Source organism: Chelon labrosus (assembly GCF_963514085.1).
Source record: "Chelon labrosus genome assembly, chromosome: 11".
In the NCBI taxonomy this organism is placed as follows: Eukaryota; Metazoa; Chordata; class Actinopteri; order Mugiliformes; family Mugilidae; genus Chelon; species Chelon labrosus.
The window spans coordinates 12,648,122-12,671,653 of record NC_140344.1 but is presented as its reverse complement, the minus strand read 5'-3'; the positions used below and the strand labels follow the sequence as shown (position 1 = coordinate 12,671,653).

General features: G+C 41.1%; 2 protein-coding genes across 3 annotated transcripts; one reads left to right on the top strand and one right to left on the bottom strand.

The window, feature by feature from the left end:
- The first annotated feature begins 494 nt into the window (after nucleotides 1-494).
- Nucleotides 495-8,346, top strand: ctdspl2a (CTD (carboxy-terminal domain, RNA polymerase II, polypeptide A) small phosphatase like 2a). The gene is made up of 13 exons (XM_084555376.1): nucleotides 495-738; nucleotides 2,889-3,100; nucleotides 3,333-3,468; nucleotides 3,862-4,008; nucleotides 4,167-4,394; nucleotides 4,502-4,595; nucleotides 4,952-5,063; nucleotides 5,156-5,242; nucleotides 5,333-5,395; nucleotides 5,544-5,623; nucleotides 5,892-6,018; nucleotides 6,119-6,214; nucleotides 7,116-8,346. Exons 2-13 carry the CDS (start codon nucleotides 2,912-2,914, stop codon nucleotides 7,179-7,181), a joined length of 1,425 nt encoding a protein of 474 aa, XP_084411502.1. The 5' UTR covers nucleotides 495-738; nucleotides 2,889-2,911; the 3' UTR covers nucleotides 7,182-8,346.
- A 5,584-nt stretch (nucleotides 8,347-13,930) lies between these two features.
- Nucleotides 13,931-21,869, bottom strand: parp16 (poly (ADP-ribose) polymerase family, member 16). 2 transcript variants are annotated; one of them, XM_084555850.1, is made up of 7 exons: nucleotides 21,502-21,869; nucleotides 19,019-19,215; nucleotides 16,895-17,032; nucleotides 16,601-16,807; nucleotides 16,293-16,464; nucleotides 16,063-16,207; nucleotides 13,931-14,622 (listed from the first exon to the last, which is right to left on the bottom strand). In XM_084555850.1, the coding sequence occupies exons 2-7, from the start codon at nucleotides 19,205-19,207 to the stop codon at nucleotides 14,487-14,489; spliced, it is 987 nt and encodes a 328-aa protein (XP_084411976.1). In that variant the 5' UTR covers nucleotides 19,208-19,215; nucleotides 21,502-21,869; the 3' UTR covers nucleotides 13,931-14,486. The 2 variants fall into 2 exon arrangements, with proteins under 2 accessions (XP_084411976.1, XP_084411977.1); XM_084555851.1 differs by lacking the exon at nucleotides 21,502-21,869 and having other exon boundaries at nucleotides 19,019-19,249.
- Between the last annotated feature and the right edge of the window lie 1,663 nt (nucleotides 21,870-23,532).

Here is a 23,532-nt window from a genome sequence, read left to right as displayed (position 1 = left end):
CTTGTGTTGAATTATGAGAAAAAGGGTCAGAATTCAGAGAATTAAAGAATCCTGAGACTGTGTAACTGGTGCAAAGTTTAGCTGGTCAGAACTGGCCTCTTTACAAAATACAGAGCATTTATCGTGGTGTACTTTTACATGTTTGCATCTCCTGTTTCCTTCCCCATCAGCTTGGTTGATAATTACTCTTTCTGCTTCATTTGTCTGGGAGGTTGATAGTGTGATTGTCGTTATATCTGTATTTTTTATTTTATTTTATTTTTTTTTTTGAAGTTGCATACCACGCCGTATTAACAGCTGACAAAAAGGTTTTAAAGTTGTGCAATTCTTGAGAAACTTTCAATGTGGATCTCCAGAATGAAGCAATAAATAACATAACAAATAATATGATTAATATGTGCGGCGGCATTATTGTAGTCACGCAGTAGTACCAGCAGGGATAAAGTGCGATAAAGAGCCTCCGTCCAGCTGCGCACACACGCTAATGCCATTTTCCTGTTGACTCCGCCACGTTGGTTTCCTACGTCCGTGTCGCATTCTCCTGCGCACCGCCAACGTTCTGTTTGTGATGAGGCGGGAAATGGCGTCCGTAGACATGGTTGATCTGTGACTAGCCACCGAGCGACGGACACAGCTGGCAGCAACAACCACGGCCCGACCTCTATCGGTGGACGGCCACGGTCGCGGCCGAGAGCTGCCAACGCTGCCGCAAGATTTGAAGAGCTTCGCCGATCATCGGTAAGCAACGAACAACGTCAACATGTAAACAAAAAAGGCTTGTCCCCGTGATAGCCTGGCTGCTGCTAGCAAGCGGCTAACGCTAGCCAACGAAGGGGGCGTAGTCTAATGGCTGAAGATAGTTATGGGAGCGAACAAAATGACGCGTTAGCCAGAGGGCAGCTAGTTGTTATTTGCTTTGTTTTACCAATAAATTAACAAAAAAGCCTACTTGTTAAAGACGTATATAATATTGGGGACACATGAGACATGCCGTGGGAAGTGAAGCGAATGATGTCACGGCGCGGTTTTTTACATCCTTTGGTGTTTTGTTAGCCTGGAAGCTAATATTAGCCTGTAGCGTTAGCCACAGAACCCAGTGACCGCATCTGGTTTATATTATGGTAAATTATAAATAACAGCAAATATATTAAGCCGACAAGTGTCAGGCGTGACAACAGAAAGAGTGCGCTGTGCTACCAAACGTGTTGCACCAGCGTCAAGCCAGTGGTGGCTGTGTAACGAGCTGTTGTTGGTGCTAAACACTAGCAGTCGGCTAACGCTAGCTGTAGCTGACGTCGTTATCGTTAATAGAGCCTGATGTTACATAACGACAGTCAACGGTGCTGCTAGCTGTCAGGTCTAATTTAGCAACAACTGACCGAGCATGTTTACAGTCAAGACTTTCTCCTAAACCCCAGCGGAACTGAAAGAAATTATTCATCAATGATATTTATGATTATCTCATATTTATCACAGTCAGTACACCGCCCACTCTGCTGACAAGTATGCCTGTCGTACATGTCGTTTTGGTAACTTTTGGTCTTAACTTTGCTCTAATCCTATTGAACGCCGGTGTGGGATAAATTAAAGGATTAATTTAACTAAAGTAACAGTGTGTATTTGCTGTTGGCTATTTGCAGATCTTCTCATTTACACTGAAGATACAGTGACACTAACTTGTGAGTCTGCTCCAGTGGTGTAGCTTTGTAGCAGTGACTCTTGTTATGGTTCTTGTTTCACTATAATCCCCAAAATAAACGATTATTACAACTTATTAAAAAATCATCTTTGAGTCCTTGTGTTTACTGTTAGACCAGACCAAGTGAATAATTGTTCTTGGATTATAAAGATGGAGATTACATCTGTGATTGTTATTTGCTGAGAAAAGAGGTGGAAAGAGGAAGTGAAAATTGCAGACATAAATAGAGGATAACATCATATGATGATACTTTAAAAATAAAAACTAGTCAAGGGACTTCTTCAGTCTGGGCCTACTTGAGTTCAAACCATACGCTGGAATGTTTTTCACTTAAATGTCTGTGAAGGTTCTCAGTCATCCAGGTCATGGTATATCCAAAAAAGGTTCAAAAAAGGCAACTGGACTTGTAGAGTTTTTTGCTGCATAACAAGCAAGTTTTTTCAGGAGGAGTTCCTATTTAAACCTCAGACTTCCCACCAGTCCACCAGAACTGAAGAAGCTACTCGGATGAGTGGTGAAACGTCTTCTGAAAAACTCTACAAGTCCAGTTGCCTTTTTTTGAACCTTTTTTGGATATTTTTCACTTAAACTGCATATCTGACAAGTTACAAGAAATAAGTATAAAAAAAGTTAATGATATTATATTTTGATGTCACGTAGCTCTCCCACATAGTCTACCTTCCAGAGAAAGCAAGATCTCTATATCTTCTACTGTATGTAAAGTGTTTGGGTGCATATTTATTTATCCTAGCCCAGTGCCTAAAATGGGATACTCAAAACAGTTCAGACGTGTTTGTACAGTACCATTCAAACCACAGCCTCCAAAATTAAAACACAGTTCAGTTAACAGCACAAATGCGGAATACCATAAGCTTCATGAAGCTAAGATTTAGTGCAGGACTATTATGTCAACACATTAGTTTTCACTAGTCTACCCAATGAACTGACATTTCAGTCAATCAATCAGACCTGTTTGTGAGTTACCAGTAATACACTATTACACAAGCAACATATTTTGTCTATTAAAAAATATTTGTCTTGAAGTTACACTGTCAAAAATCCACCTCATCAAAAGTTAAATTGAACCTCTGTGCTTGTTACAGAAATCTGTCCCTCGGGCAGAGGATCACAAACCAGTGCCTGCATGTAATGTCTTGTAGGGTTAAATCAAAATTTCTCCCCTTGGCAGATGTTTCTATGTGACGCTGGAGCATGATGAGGCTGAGAGTGCGCAAAGCTCCTCAGCAGCCAAACTACGGCCATCGAACCCCCTCGTCCCAGGCCAAACGGAAGCACTGTGAAGTGGAGCCGTCACCGGTGAGAGGTCGAAGCAAAATGCAGAAGAATGAAACGGGCCTGTTCTCCACTATAAAGAAATTCATCCGTGGAAATGCTGTCAAGGTAGGCGCTGGTCTGAATTCACCGCCAATCTGGATAATGGCAAAGATTGGCTCACACATAGACGAAGAAGAAAAATGTTTTGGGACAAATGAGACATAATGGGATAACGGGTTTAACTGCATTTATGAAAGAAGTAACTCACTTAATGTTTTTTTTATATATTGAAAATGGAAAATGCTGTTTAAACTTGGTATCTTTGACGAGTGTCTTGTTTGCTTTTTTTCTTTTTCAGGTGGAGCAAGATATCCCCGCCAAGAGGAGTCGTATTGATTGTAATTCTGACAGTGGTCTTATCACTTCAACACCACAGACTAGAGGTCCAGCCAACAAATCGGCCTCCAGAGTTTGCCGGAAAAGTGCAAATAAAGGTACTGATAATCCAGTCTGAAATATTCCTACAGACAGGAGTGTAACAGATTATTGTGTTGTGTGTCTGACGGGTCTTGTGTACCAGGAGCTTTCAAATTCTGACACTGGGCTTCCTTTCAACCAACACAAATCCCTCTGTCTCTTAGTTGTGTGCACACTTCCTGGATGCCTGTGGGATCATGATCAAATTAAATGAACCCAAAGACACTCATTAACAAAGCCAAATACTGATATATGATATTACTTGAGACTAAATCAAATAATAAAAGAAGTCTGTCTGTCTTTTATTTCTTTTCTGCCTCTGGCAATATGCATTATAGACCGCTGTACACAGAAGAACTACAAAAAACTATGCAGAAATGTTGTTATCAAATATTTGTTGTCCTTTTCAGACACAATGACCTGCAACAGTAAGCCCCTGAAACCAAATGGCAAACTAGAAGCTCCCATCGACTCACCGAGCAGCCCACCACGCACCACCCTGCTTGGGACAATCTTCTCCCCAGTTTTCAACTTTTTCTCACCAGCAACTAAAACTGGTAAGTAAGCAAGCAATCCAGCTGCTTTCTTTTATCAACCATCCGTTATCTATTGCCACTCATCCTGTAAAGGGTCATGGGTGGCTGGAGCCTATCCCGGGTGTCACTGGGTGAGAAGGAGAGTTTTTTTTTTTAAATATTGTTTTATTTCTTTTAAGCCACTCCTGGCTCAGACTCTCCAGGCCAAGCTGTAGAGGCAGAGGAAATCATGAAACAGCTGGACATCGAGCAGGCAGAAGAAATGCCGAGCAGCACTCTCACATCCACAGAGGGCATCACTCCATGTCACACGGCCCCACTCTTACCGCAGAGGCTTCAGATGACCTCTGATACATCCGTAGAGGAAGCACAGATTGTCACTGAAACCGACATGCCCCCATTAACAGGTGCTCAGCCTCGGCCTCATCTGACTTCGCATCGAAGTTTGAGCTGTATAATTTGCTTTTTAAGAGCGTTGCATTTTAATTTCTCCTACATCTTTACGTCTCCTCAGTTCCTGGGTGCATGCCAGATGGCAGCTACAAACACTCGTTACCCTCAGCTCCGGCAGAACCCTCATATGAGGAGGACTGGGAGGTGTTTGACCCGTAAGTTGATCAAAATTATTAACAAGAAATTACAGTCAGTTTTTTACGAAATCTATGAAAATGAATTCATTTAAAACACAAAGACATAATGAATGACAAGCTCAGACGTTGTGATTTAATTTTCAACTCTGCACTCATGCCAATAAACAATGTTTGTGATGGAGATACGTGATCTGGTGCCACTTTAAACCACATCCAAGGTGACATTGCGTCTTGGTGAACAGAGCTTGCTGTACTTCAAACTTTCAACCACCAGGTGGCAGCAAAACACGACATGTTTACACCAGCTCTGCACCAAGCAACGCCACAGTCCTTTCGTTTTACTAAATATCTTTTCATGGTTTCTTTGCTTTAAGGTATTTCTTCATCAAGCATGTGCCTCCGCTGACAGAAGAGCAGTTAACGCGCAAACCTGCACTACCTTTGAAAACACGCAGCACACCAGAGTTTTCTCTCGTCTTGGATCTGGTAAGCGCTGGAAGAGTTCTTGTACGGTCTTCTCATATTTATTGACTTGAACTGCATTTTCATTTTGATTTCTGTTCCGTCTTTGCTGCTAGGATGAAACTCTGGTTCACTGTAGTTTGAATGAGCTTGAAGATGCAGCCCTGACGTTCCCTGTACTTTTTCAGGATGTAATATACCAGGTACTAACTGTCTGTCTCTAATTGAAGTGTCACACTTTTATTGCTGCTGTGGAGGGGGAAAAAAAATAGATTTTTCTTTTTAACCTGAAGGTCTATGTTCGGTTGAGGCCCTTTTTCCGAGAGTTTCTCGAACGCATGTCTCAAATGTATGAGGTGAGTGGTGTCTTTATCACCTTCAGACAGACTCCCTCGGGATCAACAAAGTATCTATCTATCTGTCCCTATCTAGACAGTAGTTGTTGAATCAGACCTGCTGCCAGATTAAATATTACTCATTTATTGCTGTCCGTTGAAATTTCAGATTATTCTCTTCACGGCTTCAAAGAAGGTCTACGCCGACAAGTTGCTCAACATCCTGGATCCAAAAAAACAGTTAGTAAGGTCAGTGGAGAGATTACTAAACAAACATTAGTACACTGTATCTGTGGATGTTTTTGTCACTCCTTCAATATGCAACCATAATTCAACTCTGTTCTTGTTTAGGTGAAATCAGAGCAGCAACATATTTGCGTATTGTTTTTTCCTTGTGTTAAAGTTCCACTCACAAAACAGATTGCTCCTTTGTTTTGTTACATGCGTAGCTTAGTAACTGAAGCCAGTCTAATACTGCATGTTTTAACTGTTGCTAACTCTCTCTTGTGTTTTCCAGACATAGACTATTTCGTGAGCACTGTGTGTGTGTTCAAGGAAATTACATCAAAGACCTAAACATTCTTGGACGGGATCTTTCCAAGACGATAATAATCGACAACTCACCCCAAGCCTTCGCTTATCAGGTAATACTCAAAAAGTCCAAAGGAAAAAAAAAACAACTTACATAATCACCTGTGTTTCTGTGTCGTTGTGACGCTAAAACATATTCTTGCCTTTCTTTAGCTTTCCAATGGAATCCCGATTGAGAGCTGGTTTGTGGATAGAAATGACAACGAGCTCCTGAAGCTGGTTCCCTTCCTCGAGAAACTTGTGGAGCTGGTACGTACATTTAAACATTTGGTGTCTCTGTAATTGGAGCAGTGTAGCATCACCTTTGGTTCATTATAAATATTTAACCTATTCTTTATGGACAGTGTAGAGCAGTCAGCCTTGTAAGGATATAAAGATACTTCAGCTGATGAAAGAGTAAAATATCATCATTGTTGAGCAGCTCTGTCAGCGATGAATTAAAGGTTCATAAGTGTTATATTCGCCACATATAAATGTAGTACTGATGACAGAGGTGGTAGGAACACGTGTGGAGACAGTTCATTTAAGTATTGATTCTGAATAGCAGGAAGAGCAACTGTACATCTCTCGCAAAGTGTAGTTGGTGACCGGGTTACTTGAGTAACAAACATCTCCAACAACAGAAACGAGAAATATCTGCTCAGAGCTGTCGTGCAAAGTTCATTTTGCGACTCATGAAGTCCAGAGAGGAAATGCAAACAAAACTGGGTAGTGAGAGTGTGATGTAGAGCTGTGTAAGACGTGATTAATAATATCATGGTGCATCAGCTGACAGTAGTGCAGCCAACTGGTTACAGGATGTAACGACTGGATTGTTCACAAAAAGACATAGTTGTGACCATTAGCTTGTAGCTTCATATCGCCGGCTTCCATTACTTGCCGCCAGTGGATTTTTGTTTAGTGTGTATAAGACATTCCTGTGGTCAATCATTGCTTCATTAACAGTCGATGGGTCAAGTGTTTCCACAAATTTTTGCAGAGCTGTCACGTTAGACTGCGCACGGTTTAGCCAGGCGTACCTAATAAACTGACAGAGGGTATCTTTTTGATGAGAATTTGGACCGTCCATCTAACGTTCACATGTGACAATTCAGACAGTGATTGTCGTTTTTTTTGACCTGTCTCCTTCCGTCCTCCCTCTGTGTCACAGAACGAAGACGTCAGACCGCACATCCGAGAGCGCTTTCGTTTGCACGACCTCCTTCCTCCAGACTGAGGAGCTCCTGTTTGTCTTTCAGTCACGGATCGTAACAACATTGGAAAAGAAACTTGCTTAAAGGATATATTCAACGGATTTTTTCTTTGCATACACAACATTGCCATTATTATTATTATTGTTATTATTATTATTATTTTTTAAATCATGCAAAAAAACAAACAAAAAAAAAGTCAAAAAGTGGTGGATGTTTTAACAAACACACTAAAAACCAGACTCAAACCGCTGGCTGCAGCAGGTTGTCACTATTTGCTCGCTTCGCCCTTGAAGACGGCCTCCTGGAAGGTATTCTGTCTTTAAAAACCATTTGGGATTGACAAAACTGAATGTCACGCAGTGTTGGATTATATGGACCTTGTCGGTTTCAGCCTGACCTCGAACGGCCAGTCAGACCTGTATAATAGTCACTCTATTTACTTGTAAATACGTGTACATAATTGTTTTTCCTTCAAGTTTTTAAGTCCTTTTATTTTCACTTCAGATTTTTAGTATGTATTCTTTGATGCGGTTGCTTTTATAAACTGACAAAAAAAAAAAAAGTCATTGTGTTTCGTTGGAAGTTGTTGATAAGCAGCTGCTCTTCTGTTGTTTGCCTGCATTATTCCTGTGATGCTTTACTCCATTACATGCAGTCGTCTGTAATAAGGTGCAGTTTTAAACATGTATCTTTGGGAGGAAAATGTTTCTGAAATGATATTTTAAAGCTATGAAATGTTTGCCAGAGTAGTGTCTCAAACGAATACAAAGCCATAATGGCCGGACAATAATTTTGGAGATTTGTATTTGAGAGTCCATTTCTGATTTCGACACTTTGATCGGGGGCGGGCGGGTGGATGGGGTGGGGTCGAGGTTCAGGCATCTTGCACTTTGACATTCAGCCCTTTGTAAGTTGATGTAAAATCTTGTCACTTTTCTACACAGGTGTGCACCACCTAAATTTGTTATGTGGGGGTAAAACAAAAAAAGAAAAAGAAGAAGAAATTGTAGCACCAGCAAATTGCCAACATGTTTGCTTTGAAATCTTGTTTTCCAATACGTCTTGTATGTGGGATCTTTGATGATGTAGGAGTCACGAGTTTTATTGACTATTGAATGATCACTCCTGGTTGTATTCAGTGTTACTCAATGGTTTCCTTGAAAATAAATAAGTTTTTTTTTTTTACGACTCCAAGCTTCCTGCTGATGATTAAGTCTTGCTGACAAGAGGAGCAGGTGCTGGATAATGTCCCGGTAACGTGTTGAACGGTGAACTAAAGGAGCCTTAGAGCTGCTGCAGTAACACTGAATGTGAGTAACAGCAGATCAGAGGACCGAAACATCCATGATAACATTTACCAGCTTTTTACTTAAACTTTACATAGTTGTTTGCTAAAAAAAAATAAATAAATAAAAATGTTTATGGTTATATACATTGAACAGCCGTAACATTATGACCACCTACGCATGAAGTGAAGAACATTTATTATCTTGTTTTTCTAGCTCCGGTGAGTGGGTGGGATGTATCAGGCAGCAAGTGAACATTTTCTCCTGAAAGGTGATGTGTTAGAAGCAGGAGAAAGGAATTGAGCGACTCTAAGAAATGTGGCAAGCTGTAATGGCTCTGCGACCGGGTCGGAGCATCTCCAAAACTGCAGCTCGTGTGTGGTGTTCGTGGTCTGCAGTGGTCCAAGGAAGGAAAAGAGGTAAACAGGTGACGGGTTCATGGGCGTCCAAGGCTCACTGAAGCTTATTGATGCACTGAACTGAACCACGACACAATGGGAGTAGGTGACCTGGTCTGAAGATTCACTTTTTTTTTGCATCATATGGATAGCTGGACACTTAACTTATGGCACCAGGATGCAAGGATCTCTGCCCTGCTGTTGCCATGTGGGTGTTTGGTCAGAGTAACGTCCACACAAATGTCAACACTGAGGTTTTCCCTGGAGAATCTCATATTGTATCGATCATCAATGTTGTTCACCTCGCAGGTTGGTGGTTACGGCTGCTCAGTGTATATACATAGCTGGACAGGAATCATTTTTAAAAACTTGTAGGAACGCATCATTGCTGCATTGTTTGTTTTTTGCCTCAACTTGTTCTTCGGGCTCTGCAATATCTGAAACTTTGACGGAGCTATTTGACATTTCACAGTTAAACTTCAGTATGTTTACCTAATCTGTTGTTTTTAATCAGGATATTTGCTGATAATGAAATATAAAAAGAAAGATCCAAGTGCAGGACACAGCAATCACAACGGTAATACACAAGAAAAGAGTAAAATACAAGAGGAAACAGTTACACTAAAACAATCCTGGCTCAACATTAAGTGGCTTTACTGAAATAGAGATAAAATGTTTCAGTAGCATTAGAAACATTAATACTTTGAAGTCTTAATGCTGAATTATTTGACTAAAGGATGACATACCTGACTGTAATGTGACAGGGGCCGTTTTATTGTATGTACACAGTTTTTATTCAGAGATACGAAACTTACGAGATGTCTCGATCAGATAACCTGCTGATGTCTTAATCCTTTTGTTCTTTGGAGAAATAGGTCATTACCTGATTGTAGGCGTGCACTTCCAAATACAAAGGGGGCCCGTCTCTCCACCTTCACCGGACTTATCTAAGTGTCGAGAAGGAAGAGTTGTTTCAAAACAAAATCGCGCCGTTGCTAGTGTGGAGATAAGACGTGGGGATAATTAACTGTATTTACATCAAACCCACCCGGCGTAAACCCCCCGGCCCTCCTCTATTGGCTGCCGGTGGGGGGTGGAGGTTGTGGCTCGTAAACTGGCGAAGCCTGCGCTGCTGTGACATCCCAGGGGCCCGATCATATAAATATAAAAGGTGCTGACAGTCGCCCTCACCTCATGTTAACGTCAAAGATGTGGATGCTCTTACTTCTGAGTGCCTTGCTGGGGGCGCTGGGGTCAGAGGAAGCGCCCTCTGGCGGCGCCCAGCAGCTCCAGGCCCTTCACTGCCCGCCCTGCGAGCGGATCCACTGCTCCTCCAGGCGGGCGCTGAGGCTCCAGTGCAAAGGCGGCGTCACGACGGGGGTCTGCGGCTGCTGCCCCGTGTGCGCCAGGACGGAGGGGGAGACCTGCGGGGGGACGTGGGACTACGTGGGGAAGTGCGATGAGGGGCTGGTGTGCGTTTACCAGGGGCAGGCGGCTGACAAACCAGAGGCAGAACGGAAAGGGATCTGCAAAGCGGGTGAGATCATGATGTATGCCCTCAGTTAATGATGAGCAGAAGGATCAGATTTTACATTTTGGATAAAGGATGCATCAAAGTCTGAATTGTGCATCACAAAAATAATAGTGCAAAAATTATATTACAAATGAACCCAAATGCAGCACAGCTATCAGCATAATAAAAGTAATTTTATATTATTTCACTGGTTTATTTACATATATAGCAATGCATTGTACATTTAACCACTTTACTTTAAAAAAAAAAAAGCTACAATTTATTCTGAAAATATACTGGAAGCCCAAAACTGAATGAAATACAAACACACAAACTGAAAGAGAGATTTCATCACCGTTCGTCATTGTAGTGGGACTGGTGCCAGGCTGGTAAATCTTGTTTATGAGCTGTGAAGACTGATAGTGTGGTCAGAGGCGTCCTTTGATTCAAAGGATCCTGCTCCACAGTTAAGCCATAATGACTGCTCTTATCTGGCCATGGTGAGGAGAGTTGTCACCGTTATTGATAAGAGGGGGGGATGTTGGAAAGACGTGAACATAACAGTTTTCAGCGCATTGGATACTTATTCTCTTTAATCTGTGCAGTGATTGAACCGCTGGACCCGGAGATCTGTCACCCTGAGTGCACCGTGGAGTACTGCCGGGACAACCCGACAAACATCTGCTCTGCCAGGTGACTGGGTTTCAATTCGCTCGCTCAACTCAAAACGTCTCGTTTGGTTTCTAACGGAAATCTGAATCTCCTGCTCCGTAGGTCGGCGTCTCTGGAGCAGAGATCGTGCCAGGGCTCCTGCCAGCACACCTCCTGCTCCAGCTGCCTCCTGGTGAAGCGACCGCCGTGCGCTCAGACCTGCGCCTCGTCCGACTCCACCTGCCTGCACCGCTTTGGGAAGTGTGTGCGCAATCACCTGGCAGCAGATTCCAATCCTATATGCCAAAACGACTTACAGGTAGAGGGAGCAGCAGAAAAACAGAAATACAGACCCCGTTTTCTTCTCTCCAACACTGTGTCATGTGTTTTTTCTCTCTCTTTCTCTGCAGAATAACAGCGAGGGCGTTTTTGTGTGTTTGGTCCCAGCCTGTCCAAACTCAACCAATTGATTGTTTGTGTAAGGAGAAGGAACCAAGAAGAAATCCTGACTAGTTCCTGTAGCAAAATTATAAAAGGCAGCTATCTTTAAACTTTGTGAATAACTTTATCCAACAATCACATTTTATACAGTGGAAATCTGGAAAAAACAATGAAATGACTTGTATTTTAAATGATGACAAATAAACTTTCATATCATACTGAACTGTCTATGGTTGTATTTATTAGCTGGAAATGAGCAGGTTGAAATAATGAGGTTACAAGCTTCAGCATATTTGCGCATATTTTACTGTAGTTTATACACACATAGAAAAACTTGCAAGAAGTTAAAAGTGTGTGACTGAAGAAGCATTTCAGATGATAAGTCTAGTTTCCTCTATTTTCGCACTTATTGATTGATTGATTATATACACTGATCAGGCATAACATTATAGCCACCCTCCTAATATTGTGTAGGTCTCCCTTGTGCCTCATAAACAGTTGTGACTCGTCAGAGAATAGAAATGGGCCTTCTGAGGGTGTCCTGTGGTGTCTGGCAACAAAATGTTGTTAATGGGGGGCCTATGGAGAGGAGAGGGGCCTCTGTGGATCAGGCTTGTTCCAGTGCATCCCACAGATACTTGATCAGTTTGGGATCTAGTGAATTTGGAGGCCAGATCAACACCTTGTGTTGTTTATATATATATATATATTTGGTTGCTGCCATCAAGGAGTCATTGCTATGGGGTGGGGGTGTCTGGTCTGGTCTAGGTGGTACATGTCTAAGTTACATCCACATGAATGCCAGGTCCAAACGTTTCCCATCAGAACATTGAATTGTCACAAGATGGTCAGTGTTATTTACATCTCCGGTCATAATGTTATGCCTGATCGGCGTATATCTAAAATGAAGGAGACTGGACTTGCATGAGTTTCTTGACAATGCTCACCTCTCATCTGAAATTTTCATCCCAAGAGGTTAAAAGTGTGGGAGTCTTTCAGGTGACAGGCGAACGTCTCCAAAAAAACTCACACAAGTTCAGTTTCCTATATTTAAGACGTTTAATTAATCTGAAGATCAACTTATGAAACTACCTGTTATGAAACAGTTAATGTCTATGTTGAATAAATGCTCCATTATTTTCTGATAGAAAAACACGTTAGTTATGACACTAAATGCACTGCGACTCAAATGATTCCACAACAGTAACTGATAAAACACCAGCTAATATGATGCTCTACAGATCGTCTGCATGATGTTATATTCAGGTTGTGGCCACACTCAAGGCGAGACTCTGGGGCTGCTGGTGTGTTTCTACCAGCTTCGGCTGTGCTTGCTGTTGAGAACGTCTTGGAACGTCTAACACTAGTGTGTTACCATGCCAATGATAAAAAACTAAATTAAGATGGTAATCATTTTTACCCAACTGTCTTAAACACAGTCTGCTACAAACAGCTTCTTTTATAGTGAATGGTGAATCATGAATGAGCAAACCTGCATTAGAAGAAAGATTTTAGAAAATAAAATGCAGCTTAAGGAGGAGGAATGACCTCCAGTATGCAGAGAACGAAGAGTCTCTAAGTGAGACCCTACCACTGTGTCTCTTCTGAGAGACTAGTTCCCATTCAGGGACTTTTTCTGGTTCTTAAGTGACTCCCCTCTACCACTGCTGCCCCCTGAGAGCTGATGGTTATTGAATAACAGACGGTTTATGAGGCAGCAATAATGAAGCTTGTTCAGAAAGGGAATAAAGTGTGGACCGACAATGGGCAGTGCATTCTGTGGCCTTCAGATGTGGGCCATTTCTGACGAAGAGAAGCAGTTTATCTGGAGGATTTCGCAAGGTCGAATTGTTATTTTAAAACAACGGCCTGGAGCTTCTTTCATCTTCTTTTGACTAGTGAATCAGTTGCATGCATGGTGTACTGTGATGTCTAAATAATATTTAAGCGGAGGAAAGTGACTAAACAATAGAAAGGCAGAAAGTATCTTACAGCCAGTATTATAATTATTGGGAATAAATAAAATCGCTGTTAATATTAGTTTTATAAACTGCACCTGGGTTATATCCAACTTGTATTTAATACTAGAACATTTTTACTATTTATGACAGATTCTACATCCACTACTCTATAATTTCAGTTTTAGATTTCCGTCACAAGAACAAATCCAAATGTTCTTTATTTCCTAGATTTCTAAAGCTGCTCTGATCACACATCAGCATATCAGGTATCTATTAGGACGTCAGGATCTGTGACCAAAGCGCGCCGCCTCTGTTATCAATCCCATATATCCCTCTCACTTTTTTCTTTTCACTGATAAAAACAGCGGATAACAGAACTGTCTGCGTGCCAGCTGTAATAAATGTGCCCGTCAGAGGTAAACCTACGTTAACGTTTGAATGCAGCACAAAACCCGAGAACAATAGAAAAGTACAAGAGATTGTTACGAAACAGCGACCTCAATCACCCAGGAAGCTTTTCACTTAAAAGCACAATTTTATTTGCTGTCAAAATCTTAAGAGGATTCAGGCCGTAAAGAGTCAAAAACATGTCTGAGGTTATTTCAAATCAGGTGATCAGTGGTATTTCTGCAATCAATCATTAATATTATTCAGCCCTAAATGTCTGTCTGCAACACCACTATTAAATAACACAACAGAGTAAATTACTGTAATAAAAACCGAACAAAACATCTGGACGCATGTTCCAGAAACTCTTCAAACAGCAAACAAGATGATTGTGAATGTGCAGCTTTTTTTTCTTCTTCCCCTTTTACAACCACCAACAAAAGAGATCGGCTACAAAACCCTTCAATTCACAGGAGAATCATTGCATAACTCTTAAAACAAAGGTCTTATTACACAACAGGGTCCCCATAACAGGTACTTGGAAACATGTGTTATCTCGATATAACAGTCATTATAAGTATTTGTACAAATAATGAATAGAACTACAGTATAAAGGTGCATAAAAGTCGCTCTGGCCTCCAGAAGGCACCGCGGATAATAAAACATCCAGGCTGTCCGTCCTGCTGTCCTGTCACCTGAACAGTCTGTTCCAAAAGGAGGTGAAGGTGGTGGAGTTGAAGGCACCGATGAATATGAGAAGCAGAATGTAGAGGCTCATCATGATGGCAAAGTGGTGTCTGAGGAGCCACGAGCTGCTGCGGGAATGTCTGACACACGCACACACACAAAAAGAGATGTTTTAACAGCACAATTCAACAGGTAAACAAGATCAGGTCCATGTGTTAATACTGTTTTATCTAGCTATTCAAGTAAACTCTATATTGTAATTAGGCCTGTCACTCGATTCAAATATTTAATCGCAATTGTTCGCAATTGTTTACTTTGTTATGTTTTTAAATCTGTTAAATCTTTAAGCAAATGTTCAGTACGTTCTTACTATTGCAACAAAAGTGGTGTTTGAAAATCAACATACTCCGGTGGTAACTCAGTTCACATTAACAGTAAATGCAGATAATCGTGCTCTTGTCAGGAGCACCATGTGACAAGCTTTGAAGCTGAACTTATCATTTATTTTATTATTATTTTATTATTATTATTTATTTATTTATGCATTGCTTCCTGATTTCCCAAACTACGGTGCAGGCCCAGGGTCATAATCACAGAACGTTAGAGAGTTAATTGTGTGTCAAAACAGTATGTGTGGCGTTATTATAATGTTGACCTTAACAGCATTCATGCTAATAAAGTTTTACTAATATAGAGGCTGCCGTCTTAATTAAGTTTGGTTTATTTGAAGTAGAGCAGCATCAAAAACTGTAGATATTTTTTGTATTTGAGGCAAAAGATATAGGTAAGAATTGATAAGATTAGTTACAGACTTGAAGCAATAGCTACATTAGAAATATCTGATAATAATTACAATATCTGCAATTCACCATCTCACATTGGGGTCTGGTGGCTAATAGAAATAGTGTCTTCATTGAGGAAGATTTACATATTCATCTGTGACTAGAAAGTTATCTTCTCAAAGATGCATTTCCCTGCAGGACTTTTACGAATGAAAATCCCGGCAGATTGTTGCAATTATGTTGTAAAACTACAATAAACTTCCCTCAATTTCATTTGAACTGCGTGGAGTATTAAAAAAAGCACAGCTTTCATTAGGTTACCGCAACTGTGTGTTACAGGAGAAAGACAGTGCATGCAAAACTGAATGAGCTAATGAATAAAGGCAGGTTTATTCAATTCAGTTTTATTTATATAACGTCAGCAACAATAGCTTGAAACCCCCAAGAGGAAGCAATAGGGTGACGGTGGCAAGGAGAAACACCCACTGTTATACAAATGTTGTGGTGTCTATGGCAACACTCCTGCGTTGGCACACCAGTAGCCATACATTTTAGATCGATCAACCAACAAGCACGGAGGGGAACAACTGTAAGGACAGAGATGGGGTAGCCTACAGAAACTAGGAGCATGGTGGAGAAACAAGTGTTATGAATGTAACTTGGGTGTTATGAATTCCCTATCTCTGGTGGTCAGGAAGAAGGAAATGCAAGCTGGGAAGAGTCCAAGAACTCTTTCAGATAAAGGTTTACAGCAAACAGCGTCGAGGACATACAGAAAGAGACTAATGAGACTCTTACCTGGCCAGATGCCTGCTCTGAGAGTAAACAAGCAAGTACTTGACTCGTAAAAGCTGATTGTTGGTGACTACAAAATATTTCTGCGGTACATCTCCTCCTTCGCTGTTCCTCGCCCTTGAGCGCTGGCGGTCTATGATTTCAGAATCTGAAACGGGAAGTGAGGCGTTAATACGCAGTGATGAGCACCTGTGTTATTTTGTGTGCCCAGTGGGTCGTGTGGTTAAACGCACCTTTTTTCTTCACCTGGCACTTAACATCTGGATGATCGATGATTTCACACAAGGCGACACAGCTGAGCAACGGCCCTAGTATACTGTCTCTCCAGCCGCTGCTGTGGGGACTGTAGAGGACAGCCATGCTGAGGTCACTGGTGAGGTAGGTCCCTTCTCCAAACACAGAGTTCTGCAAATCCAAAATGAAATTACATCGACCAGATGTTAGTTTCCATAGGATTTCCACCACAGTCTTTAATCATACAGCAGAACTCATCGGTATCTTCCAAAGTGGTGAAACAACCTGCTGGTACGGCTACACCGACCTTGTTGAGATGACAGTGAAGTCCGTTGTGAATGATGGAGTGGAAGTTCTCCAGGCGGCTCCCGTGGAATGCATAGAAGACGTCTCGCCCTTCTCTCGTCCTCTCAAACCTGGCGTTCATCTGGTCAGAGTACTCCAGCTCAAAGAGGAAGTCTGGCACCGGGGCAGAGATCTCTCCATTTTCTGTCAGGCTACAAAGTTTGGAGTACTGGGGAAGATCAAAGAGGCACACTGTAAACAAAAAGACACAAACAGAAGAAGACATGGTGGTTTTTATGCATTTGTATTAATGTACCTCGTCTTTCTGTAGTGTCTTTACAGCGAAGCTCTTTGAAGACAGAATCCAGTGTGTGAGAGCCAGATGATGATCTCCCTCTCCAGATCGCAGTCTCACCAGCTCTCTTACACCAGGGAGTGAGTTCACATCTGCCAACTAGAGAAAACGTTTCTGATGATATTAACAGAACCAGGGTTCGTCACGTTTCACTTTGACGAGTTTCAGCAAGTTAATACATTAAGATTATACACCGATCAGGCACAACATTAAAACCACTGACAGGAGGAGTAAATAACATTGACCATCTTGTGTCAATACAATGTTCTGCTGGGAAACGTTTGGACCTGGCATTCATGTGGATGTTACTTAGACATGTAGCACCCACCTAGACCAGACCAGGCACCCCCACCCCACAGCAATGACACTCTTTGATTGCTGCAGCCATCGGCATGCAGCCTGACACGGGCACACACACAAAAAACGGTTTAGGAACAACTCAAATAAACCTGAAAAACAGCACAAGGTGTTGACCTGGCCTCCAAACTCACTAGATCCCAAACTGGTCAAGTATCTGTGGGATGATCAACAGAGGCCCCTCCCCTCAACCCATAGGACCCAAAGGCCTCCACTAACAACATCCTGTTACCAGACACCGCAGGACACCCTCTGAAGACCCATGTCCATTCTCTGATGAGTCATAACTGTTTTGGAGGCACAAGGGAGACCTACACAATATTAGGAAGGTGGTCATAATGTTATGCCTGATCAATGTAATATAATAAACAACTCCATTCAGCCTTTCATTCCTCAGAGTAATAACAATCTGACAACTAATGAGTCATTTACAGTGGCCCGGTAAAGACTTCTAATCTGTGACTGCATACAACATAAATATTCTCTTTTGTTTCTTGTAGTCTCTCAACAATATGCTTTGTGTTTATTTTACAGACATTTAGCTAGCTTTATCACCTACCTCTTGAAAGATCTGCTTAGTTTAAATCTGCATAGTTTGCACTGTCTACCAGACTTATTATCTTAACTGATATACTGCGGTCTTTAACAGCACATTACTGCCACCAAGTGTATGTGCATCATACCACCTCCGTGTTAACGGTGTGTGTGTGTTTGTCAGGGTTGGGTAGTAACTGATTACATGTAATCTAGATTACGTAATCAGATTACAAAAATCAAGTAACTGTAATCAGCCCAGACTACAATACAAAAATGCGAAATTAGATTACAGTTACATTGTTGGGGATTACCTGATTACATTTTATCATGCAAACAATGCAACTTTTTTATGATAGCCTAGCCAGTGTTTTCATTTGACAAGCAGCCCATTTGTTTGTTCACCAGATGTCATTATCATCCATTTGCCTGTGTAGTTTCTTGACAAGAAAAAGGTTCAAATCAAAACCCAAGATGGAGGAACCGTCAACGTCAACCAACCCAGATAGCAAAATCAGATTGGCAGATAGCAGACCGCTGGTGGCATGCCACTTGTGGTCCACCATCTCTTGAAATTTAACTTATCATGAATATTAAGAAAATACATGAAATGTTATTAAAGTGATGGATGAAGTATAACTGAATAAATGAAAAAGGTTTTAGACCAATAGTGACAAAATATTGGGGCATTTGACGACAACTCGCTCGCGGACCGCCAGTGAACCGATGAGCAAAACTCCAGCGGACTGCCAGGTCTATCCCCAGTGGGCTGACGGTGGTCCGCCAGCCTCTTGCTATCTGGGAATAGACCTGTTCCAGTCGGCAAAAATACGTTCAGTACTCGGCAACATCGCCACAACTTTGAATTAAAGACAGAGGAAAATAAGATTGTGTATGTCTTGTACAAGTTGTGTAAAAAGTAATCCTAAAGTAATCAGATTACGTTACATGTTTTGGGTAATCCAATAGATTACGTTACTGATTACAAAATTTGCCATGTAATCTGTAATCAGTAATCGATTACATTTCAAAGTAATCTGACCCAACCCTGGTGTTTGTGTTCTTGCCACACATATATAGATGGCCGGCTGACTTTATAACCTAAAATCAGGGCGCTTGAAATTATGATAGTGTTTGACATGTAATCATAACTGCCAGTCTTCAAAAGTGTATACTGCCCTCTAAAGCTCTTACCAACTCCTCAAAGTCCTTATTGTCACCACTTAAGTATCGCGGAGGGAAGGGTCTGAGCAGCGAGTCCCTCTTGTAGTTCTGTGCAGCGGCAACGAACAGGCTGCAGCGGAGGTCTGCTGCTACCGGGTCTCTGTGCAGACAGGAGCACACCAGCTCCCTGACCGCTTCAGGTGGCAGCGGGGGCTCCATTCCCAGCACTGCATACGGAAAGTGATAAGATAACAAGCAGGTGAGCTCAGCCAAAAAATAAGTCACCTCAAGGCAACATGCATACTATGAGAACTTACATGAGGATGCAATAAACCGTTATTTGTATTAACCCTTGTGTCCTGTTGGGGATCAAAACAGCCACTAGGAGTCACTTTTTCCTCTCAGTTTGACCATAACTTTCACTGTATTGCAGCAAATGGAATTAATTTTGGCGAAGAACTTTAATTTTACATAAATTTTGAAAATATGCTCTCAACATTTTCAATAGGTCAATAATACACTGTGGGGAAATTCACTACTAGCGATGGGATGTTGGGCTGTTTTCTGAGAGCTGGCTCTTTTGCCACGGCTCCCGAAGAAGGGCCATCTCTTTCAGCTCCCGAAGGTCTTATTTAGTATCGTTTACAGCCTAATATTTAAGCCCAACACAGCAAATACATATTGCATTCAATGTTTTTACGAGAAGCCTAATAATTGTCTCACTTTGTGCAGTTATTCTGTTACAATAGTACACTTCTGAAGTCTTCCAAAAACTATTTCTCGAGCTAGATTGTTTAAGGCTGTCCTCAAAAGTGAACACGCTCAAGAACAAGCTGTTAGCTTAAGCAAAAGGCCCCTTGCAGACTCACATGATTGTTCAGCATTGTGCCTTCAAGGCTTTAAATGAGGAGCAGCTTTAGTGACAGACTGCTTCACCCTCGATGTGTGAAGGAAAGATACAGAAGGTCTTTCCTTCCTGCTGCTGTCAGGCTTCACAACGAACACTCTTAATATGTGCAATATTACTACATTACATGTGCAATAGTACTACACCATAAGTGTAAAAACATTTTTACAATCCAACCCGTGCAATATTACAACTCAATCTGTGCAATATTTCTACCTGATTCTGTTCCACTATTTATCTTTTATAGTTACCCTTTTTGCTCTTGCTATTTTTTTTTTTATTCTGCATCTTTCTGTTAGCTGTTGTGAACTGCAATTTCCCCATTGCGGGACTAATAAAGGTTTTTCTTATTCTTTTCTTATTCTTATTCTTCTTAAATGCACAAGTTTCAGTGCTCCAGTTATAGGTAGTTGTTTAGTTCACAACTGATTTTTCTGAAAGTGCAAATAAGCTTTCATGCTTTTCACTTACTATTGTTATTAACAGTGTCATTTACACAGCTTTTTTTTTACATACCTTGTGATTGGATGGTGAAGGATGTGGATGCAAATTTGTGGTTATTTACAATTGAATGTTACTTGACAAAGTTTGAATTCAGCAAGTACCAGTCATTTTATTGTTGTGGTTTGGCCAAACGTGTTTTCAAAGATGTTTACACTTAAATAAATGTTCAAATAAAGGGTGGGACTCGATAAAAACTCAAATGCAACGTTACTAATGACAAAAAAAAAAAAAAATCTAATTAATTAGAGGCTTTGGAATTAATTCTCTGATTTATTTATTTATTGTCGACTTTACATGTTTAGATGTCTTGTTCTGTTTAATTCACAACCTCAAATTTGACGATATTTGGTTTCAGCTCTAAATAAATTGATGGAAAACAACTGTGCATTCTTATTCACTTCCCCTTTGAAGATTTTGTCAATATATGGATCAGCTGTTTGGTTATTAAGATGTAAAAATAAACAAAATTTAAAAAAAAAAGGAGAAATGCCACGTTCAAATGCCAAGTTCCTAAGTTAAATCAACGTTTGAATCAACTATTTACTACACCTGAATTAAGTCAAAACATAAAATCTTCACGTGTAAGAAGATGTAATCATAAAACTTTTAATTTGTTTTGCACTGTTCTCCCTGTCCATCTCCTGTTTTGAAAGGCAGACATTTTCTGCTAGGGATACAAACCCTGACAGTACACCTCACTCTTTTCGTTTGGCTTATATACACAATTACCAAACAGTTACATACTTTCGTAACTTGGGAGTCTGTGTTAGTTTAATCAACAGTTTATACTAACTTTTATGGAGATAACGTCAACAGTACAGCGACATTTTATAACAAGTTGCAGGTAGTGATTTCTGAACGTTTGAACTCTTCCTAATGTTGTGCCTCTAACTAGCACAGGAAGGTTTGAGGAAGCTAACATAGCTAACATTAGCCGAGCCACTACAAGTGAACATATCTGTCGCCCCGCAACGTTGCTAATGACAAATACTCCATTGTCGGACTGCTGTGTGCTCCTGTGAGTGTTAGGAATGCTTCACAGTGTCACCTGGGTCTATTTTACTTCACAGTTGCTGTTATTTTTTTAATTAAATCACCTTACCTTCTGCCTTGCTCAACTCATAGCACTGCAGGAAGAGCTAACGTTAGCTTGAGGGCATTGCTGCGTTCATGGCAAAAAAAATTATTGTGTTTTAAACGCTTTCGTGGCATGAAGGAAAGATAAATTAGCGAATGAAAAAGCACGAGAGTCATGTCGGCAATTTAACACAAACGCAGAAAAGTACACAACTACATTTGGCAATAAAACATCAACACGCGTTTTGTGATTCATTCAAAAAACAATTAGTCGTGAAGTAGCTGGAAAGTAAGATGTACGAGGGTACGGGAAGGCACCACTCTGATCACAGGTCCAGAGAGCCATCTAATGTTGCAGAGCAGAAACAAAACATCAGTCATTCCTTCATCTGCTTGCTGCCACACCAGAAAAAAACAACAAAAAAACAGCGGATCAGTATCACGTTATAACCTGATAAGTTTCAGGTTATAACGTGAAGTTTCTGTCAGATCTAAATAATTAACATTAGTAATGATTGGCCTCCATGTAGTTTCAAACATGTGTTGTTTAGCGATTAATATGTTAGTTAAGACTTGATGATATCTGTGTTATCCAGTTTATGCTTGGCCTGTGAATATTTGTCCATAACAGGGTAATATATAACACATAGGTTCTTCCATATATATATATATGTCTACATTTAGATGTATTGATTTAGTTTCACAGAAGTCATTAGACATATGATTAAGGACATGGTATGGAGCAGTGTTGCAGGCTACTCTTCTTAAATGGAAATATCCTGTTGTGAGTTTTCTTTCCAGACATCGAACTTACAGTAAGTTTGGGTACATGGGGAACTGGACACAGGCTTTCTGAGGGTGTCCTGTGGTGTCTGGGAACAGGATGTTGTTAGTGGAGGCCTTTGCGTCCTATGGGTTGAGGGGAGGGGCCTCTGCGGATCAGGCTTGTTCCAGAGCATCCCAGACATACTTGATCAGTTTGGGGTATGGGGAGTTTGGAAGCTGAGCCAACAGCTTGGACTATCCAAGAAAGGTTCAAAAAAGGCAACTGGACTTGTAGAGTTTTTTTGAGAAGACGTTTCACCACTGCTACTCGGATGAGTGGTGAAACGTCTTCTCAAAAAAACTCTACAAGTCCAGTTGCCTTTTTTGAACCTTTCTTGGATATGCCATGACCTGGATGACTGAGAACCTTCACAGACAACAGCTTGGACTATTTTTCATATTTTTGTTTTTGTTTTTTAGCTGTTCTTAAGCAGTTTTTGTGTTGTGGAAGACTGCATTATCTTGTTGGGGATATCTCCTACCATTAGGGAGCATTAATTGTTGCTATGGGGTGGGGGTGCCTGGTCAGAACCACTGTGTATGTACGTGTACGGTTGGTGTCTAAATAACTGCATGGACCAGATTTCTCAGCAGAACATTGTACTGCAAAAAGTGTATTAATGTATTAATAAATGTTGTGGTTGATCGGTGTATATGGTGAGAATAAGAGAAATATCTGATGAATAAGATGTTAATGCATTCCCCTTTCTCAACCTGTCTTTTTTTTTTTTTTTTTTTTACATATTTCTTTTTAAAGTGTGAGCGCTGAAATGTGGTGAGTACATTTCTGTATTTCCGATTTAATTGTTTCAGTCACTTACAACACAAAGCTCAAACACGTACACGACATTCAGCCAATCAGGTCAGGGCGAGTGACGTGTCCTGTGGTTTTTCAGCACTGTGGACAGCACAGCATCGGCGAGGGGCGGGGCTTGGCGGAAATACTTCCTGCTCCTGATTGGTTGGTCGTGGCCAGCAACAAATAACAAATCCCGTTTTTTATCTTTTTCTTTTTTTTTCTTTTTGTCTCTCCATAGGCCCTGCTCCTGCCCGGGCGGGTACCGTACTGAGGGAGGGAGGGGGGGTATATGTGCGTAAAGAAAAGACCTGACGTCACGTGACCGCCTCTTACTCTCAAACCCATCATTTGAGGAATAACGACACATATTTGCGTGAAGCTCATCTGCCTTTATCTCAGCGGCGTGTTTCCGTGCAGATTAAATCGTAGGAT

Excerpts from the sequence above, each read along its gene's own strand:
- ctdspl2a (XM_084555376.1), top strand. The coding sequence starts at position 2,912 with ATGATGAGGCTGAGAGTGCGCAAAGCTCCTCAGCAGCCAAACTACGGC. Across the intron at positions 3,469-3,861 it reads CCGGAAAAGTGCAAATAAAG|ACACAATGACCTGCAACAGT; the intron begins GTACTGATAATC and ends TGTCCTTTTCAG. Across the intron at positions 6,019-6,118 it reads CCCAAGCCTTCGCTTATCAG|CTTTCCAATGGAATCCCGAT; the intron begins GTAATACTCAAA and ends GCCTTTCTTTAG.
- parp16 (XM_084555850.1), bottom strand. The coding sequence starts at position 19,207 with ATGGAGCCCCCGCTGCCACCTGAAGCGGTCAGGGAGCTGGTGTGCTCC. Across the intron at positions 16,808-16,894 it reads AGACACTACAGAAAGACGAG|TACTCCAAACTTTGTAGCCT; the intron begins GTACATTAATAC and ends GATCTTCCCCAG. Across the intron at positions 16,208-16,292 it reads GTGCCAGGTGAAGAAAAAAG|ATTCTGAAATCATAGACCGC; the intron begins GTGCGTTTAACC and ends TTCCCGTTTCAG.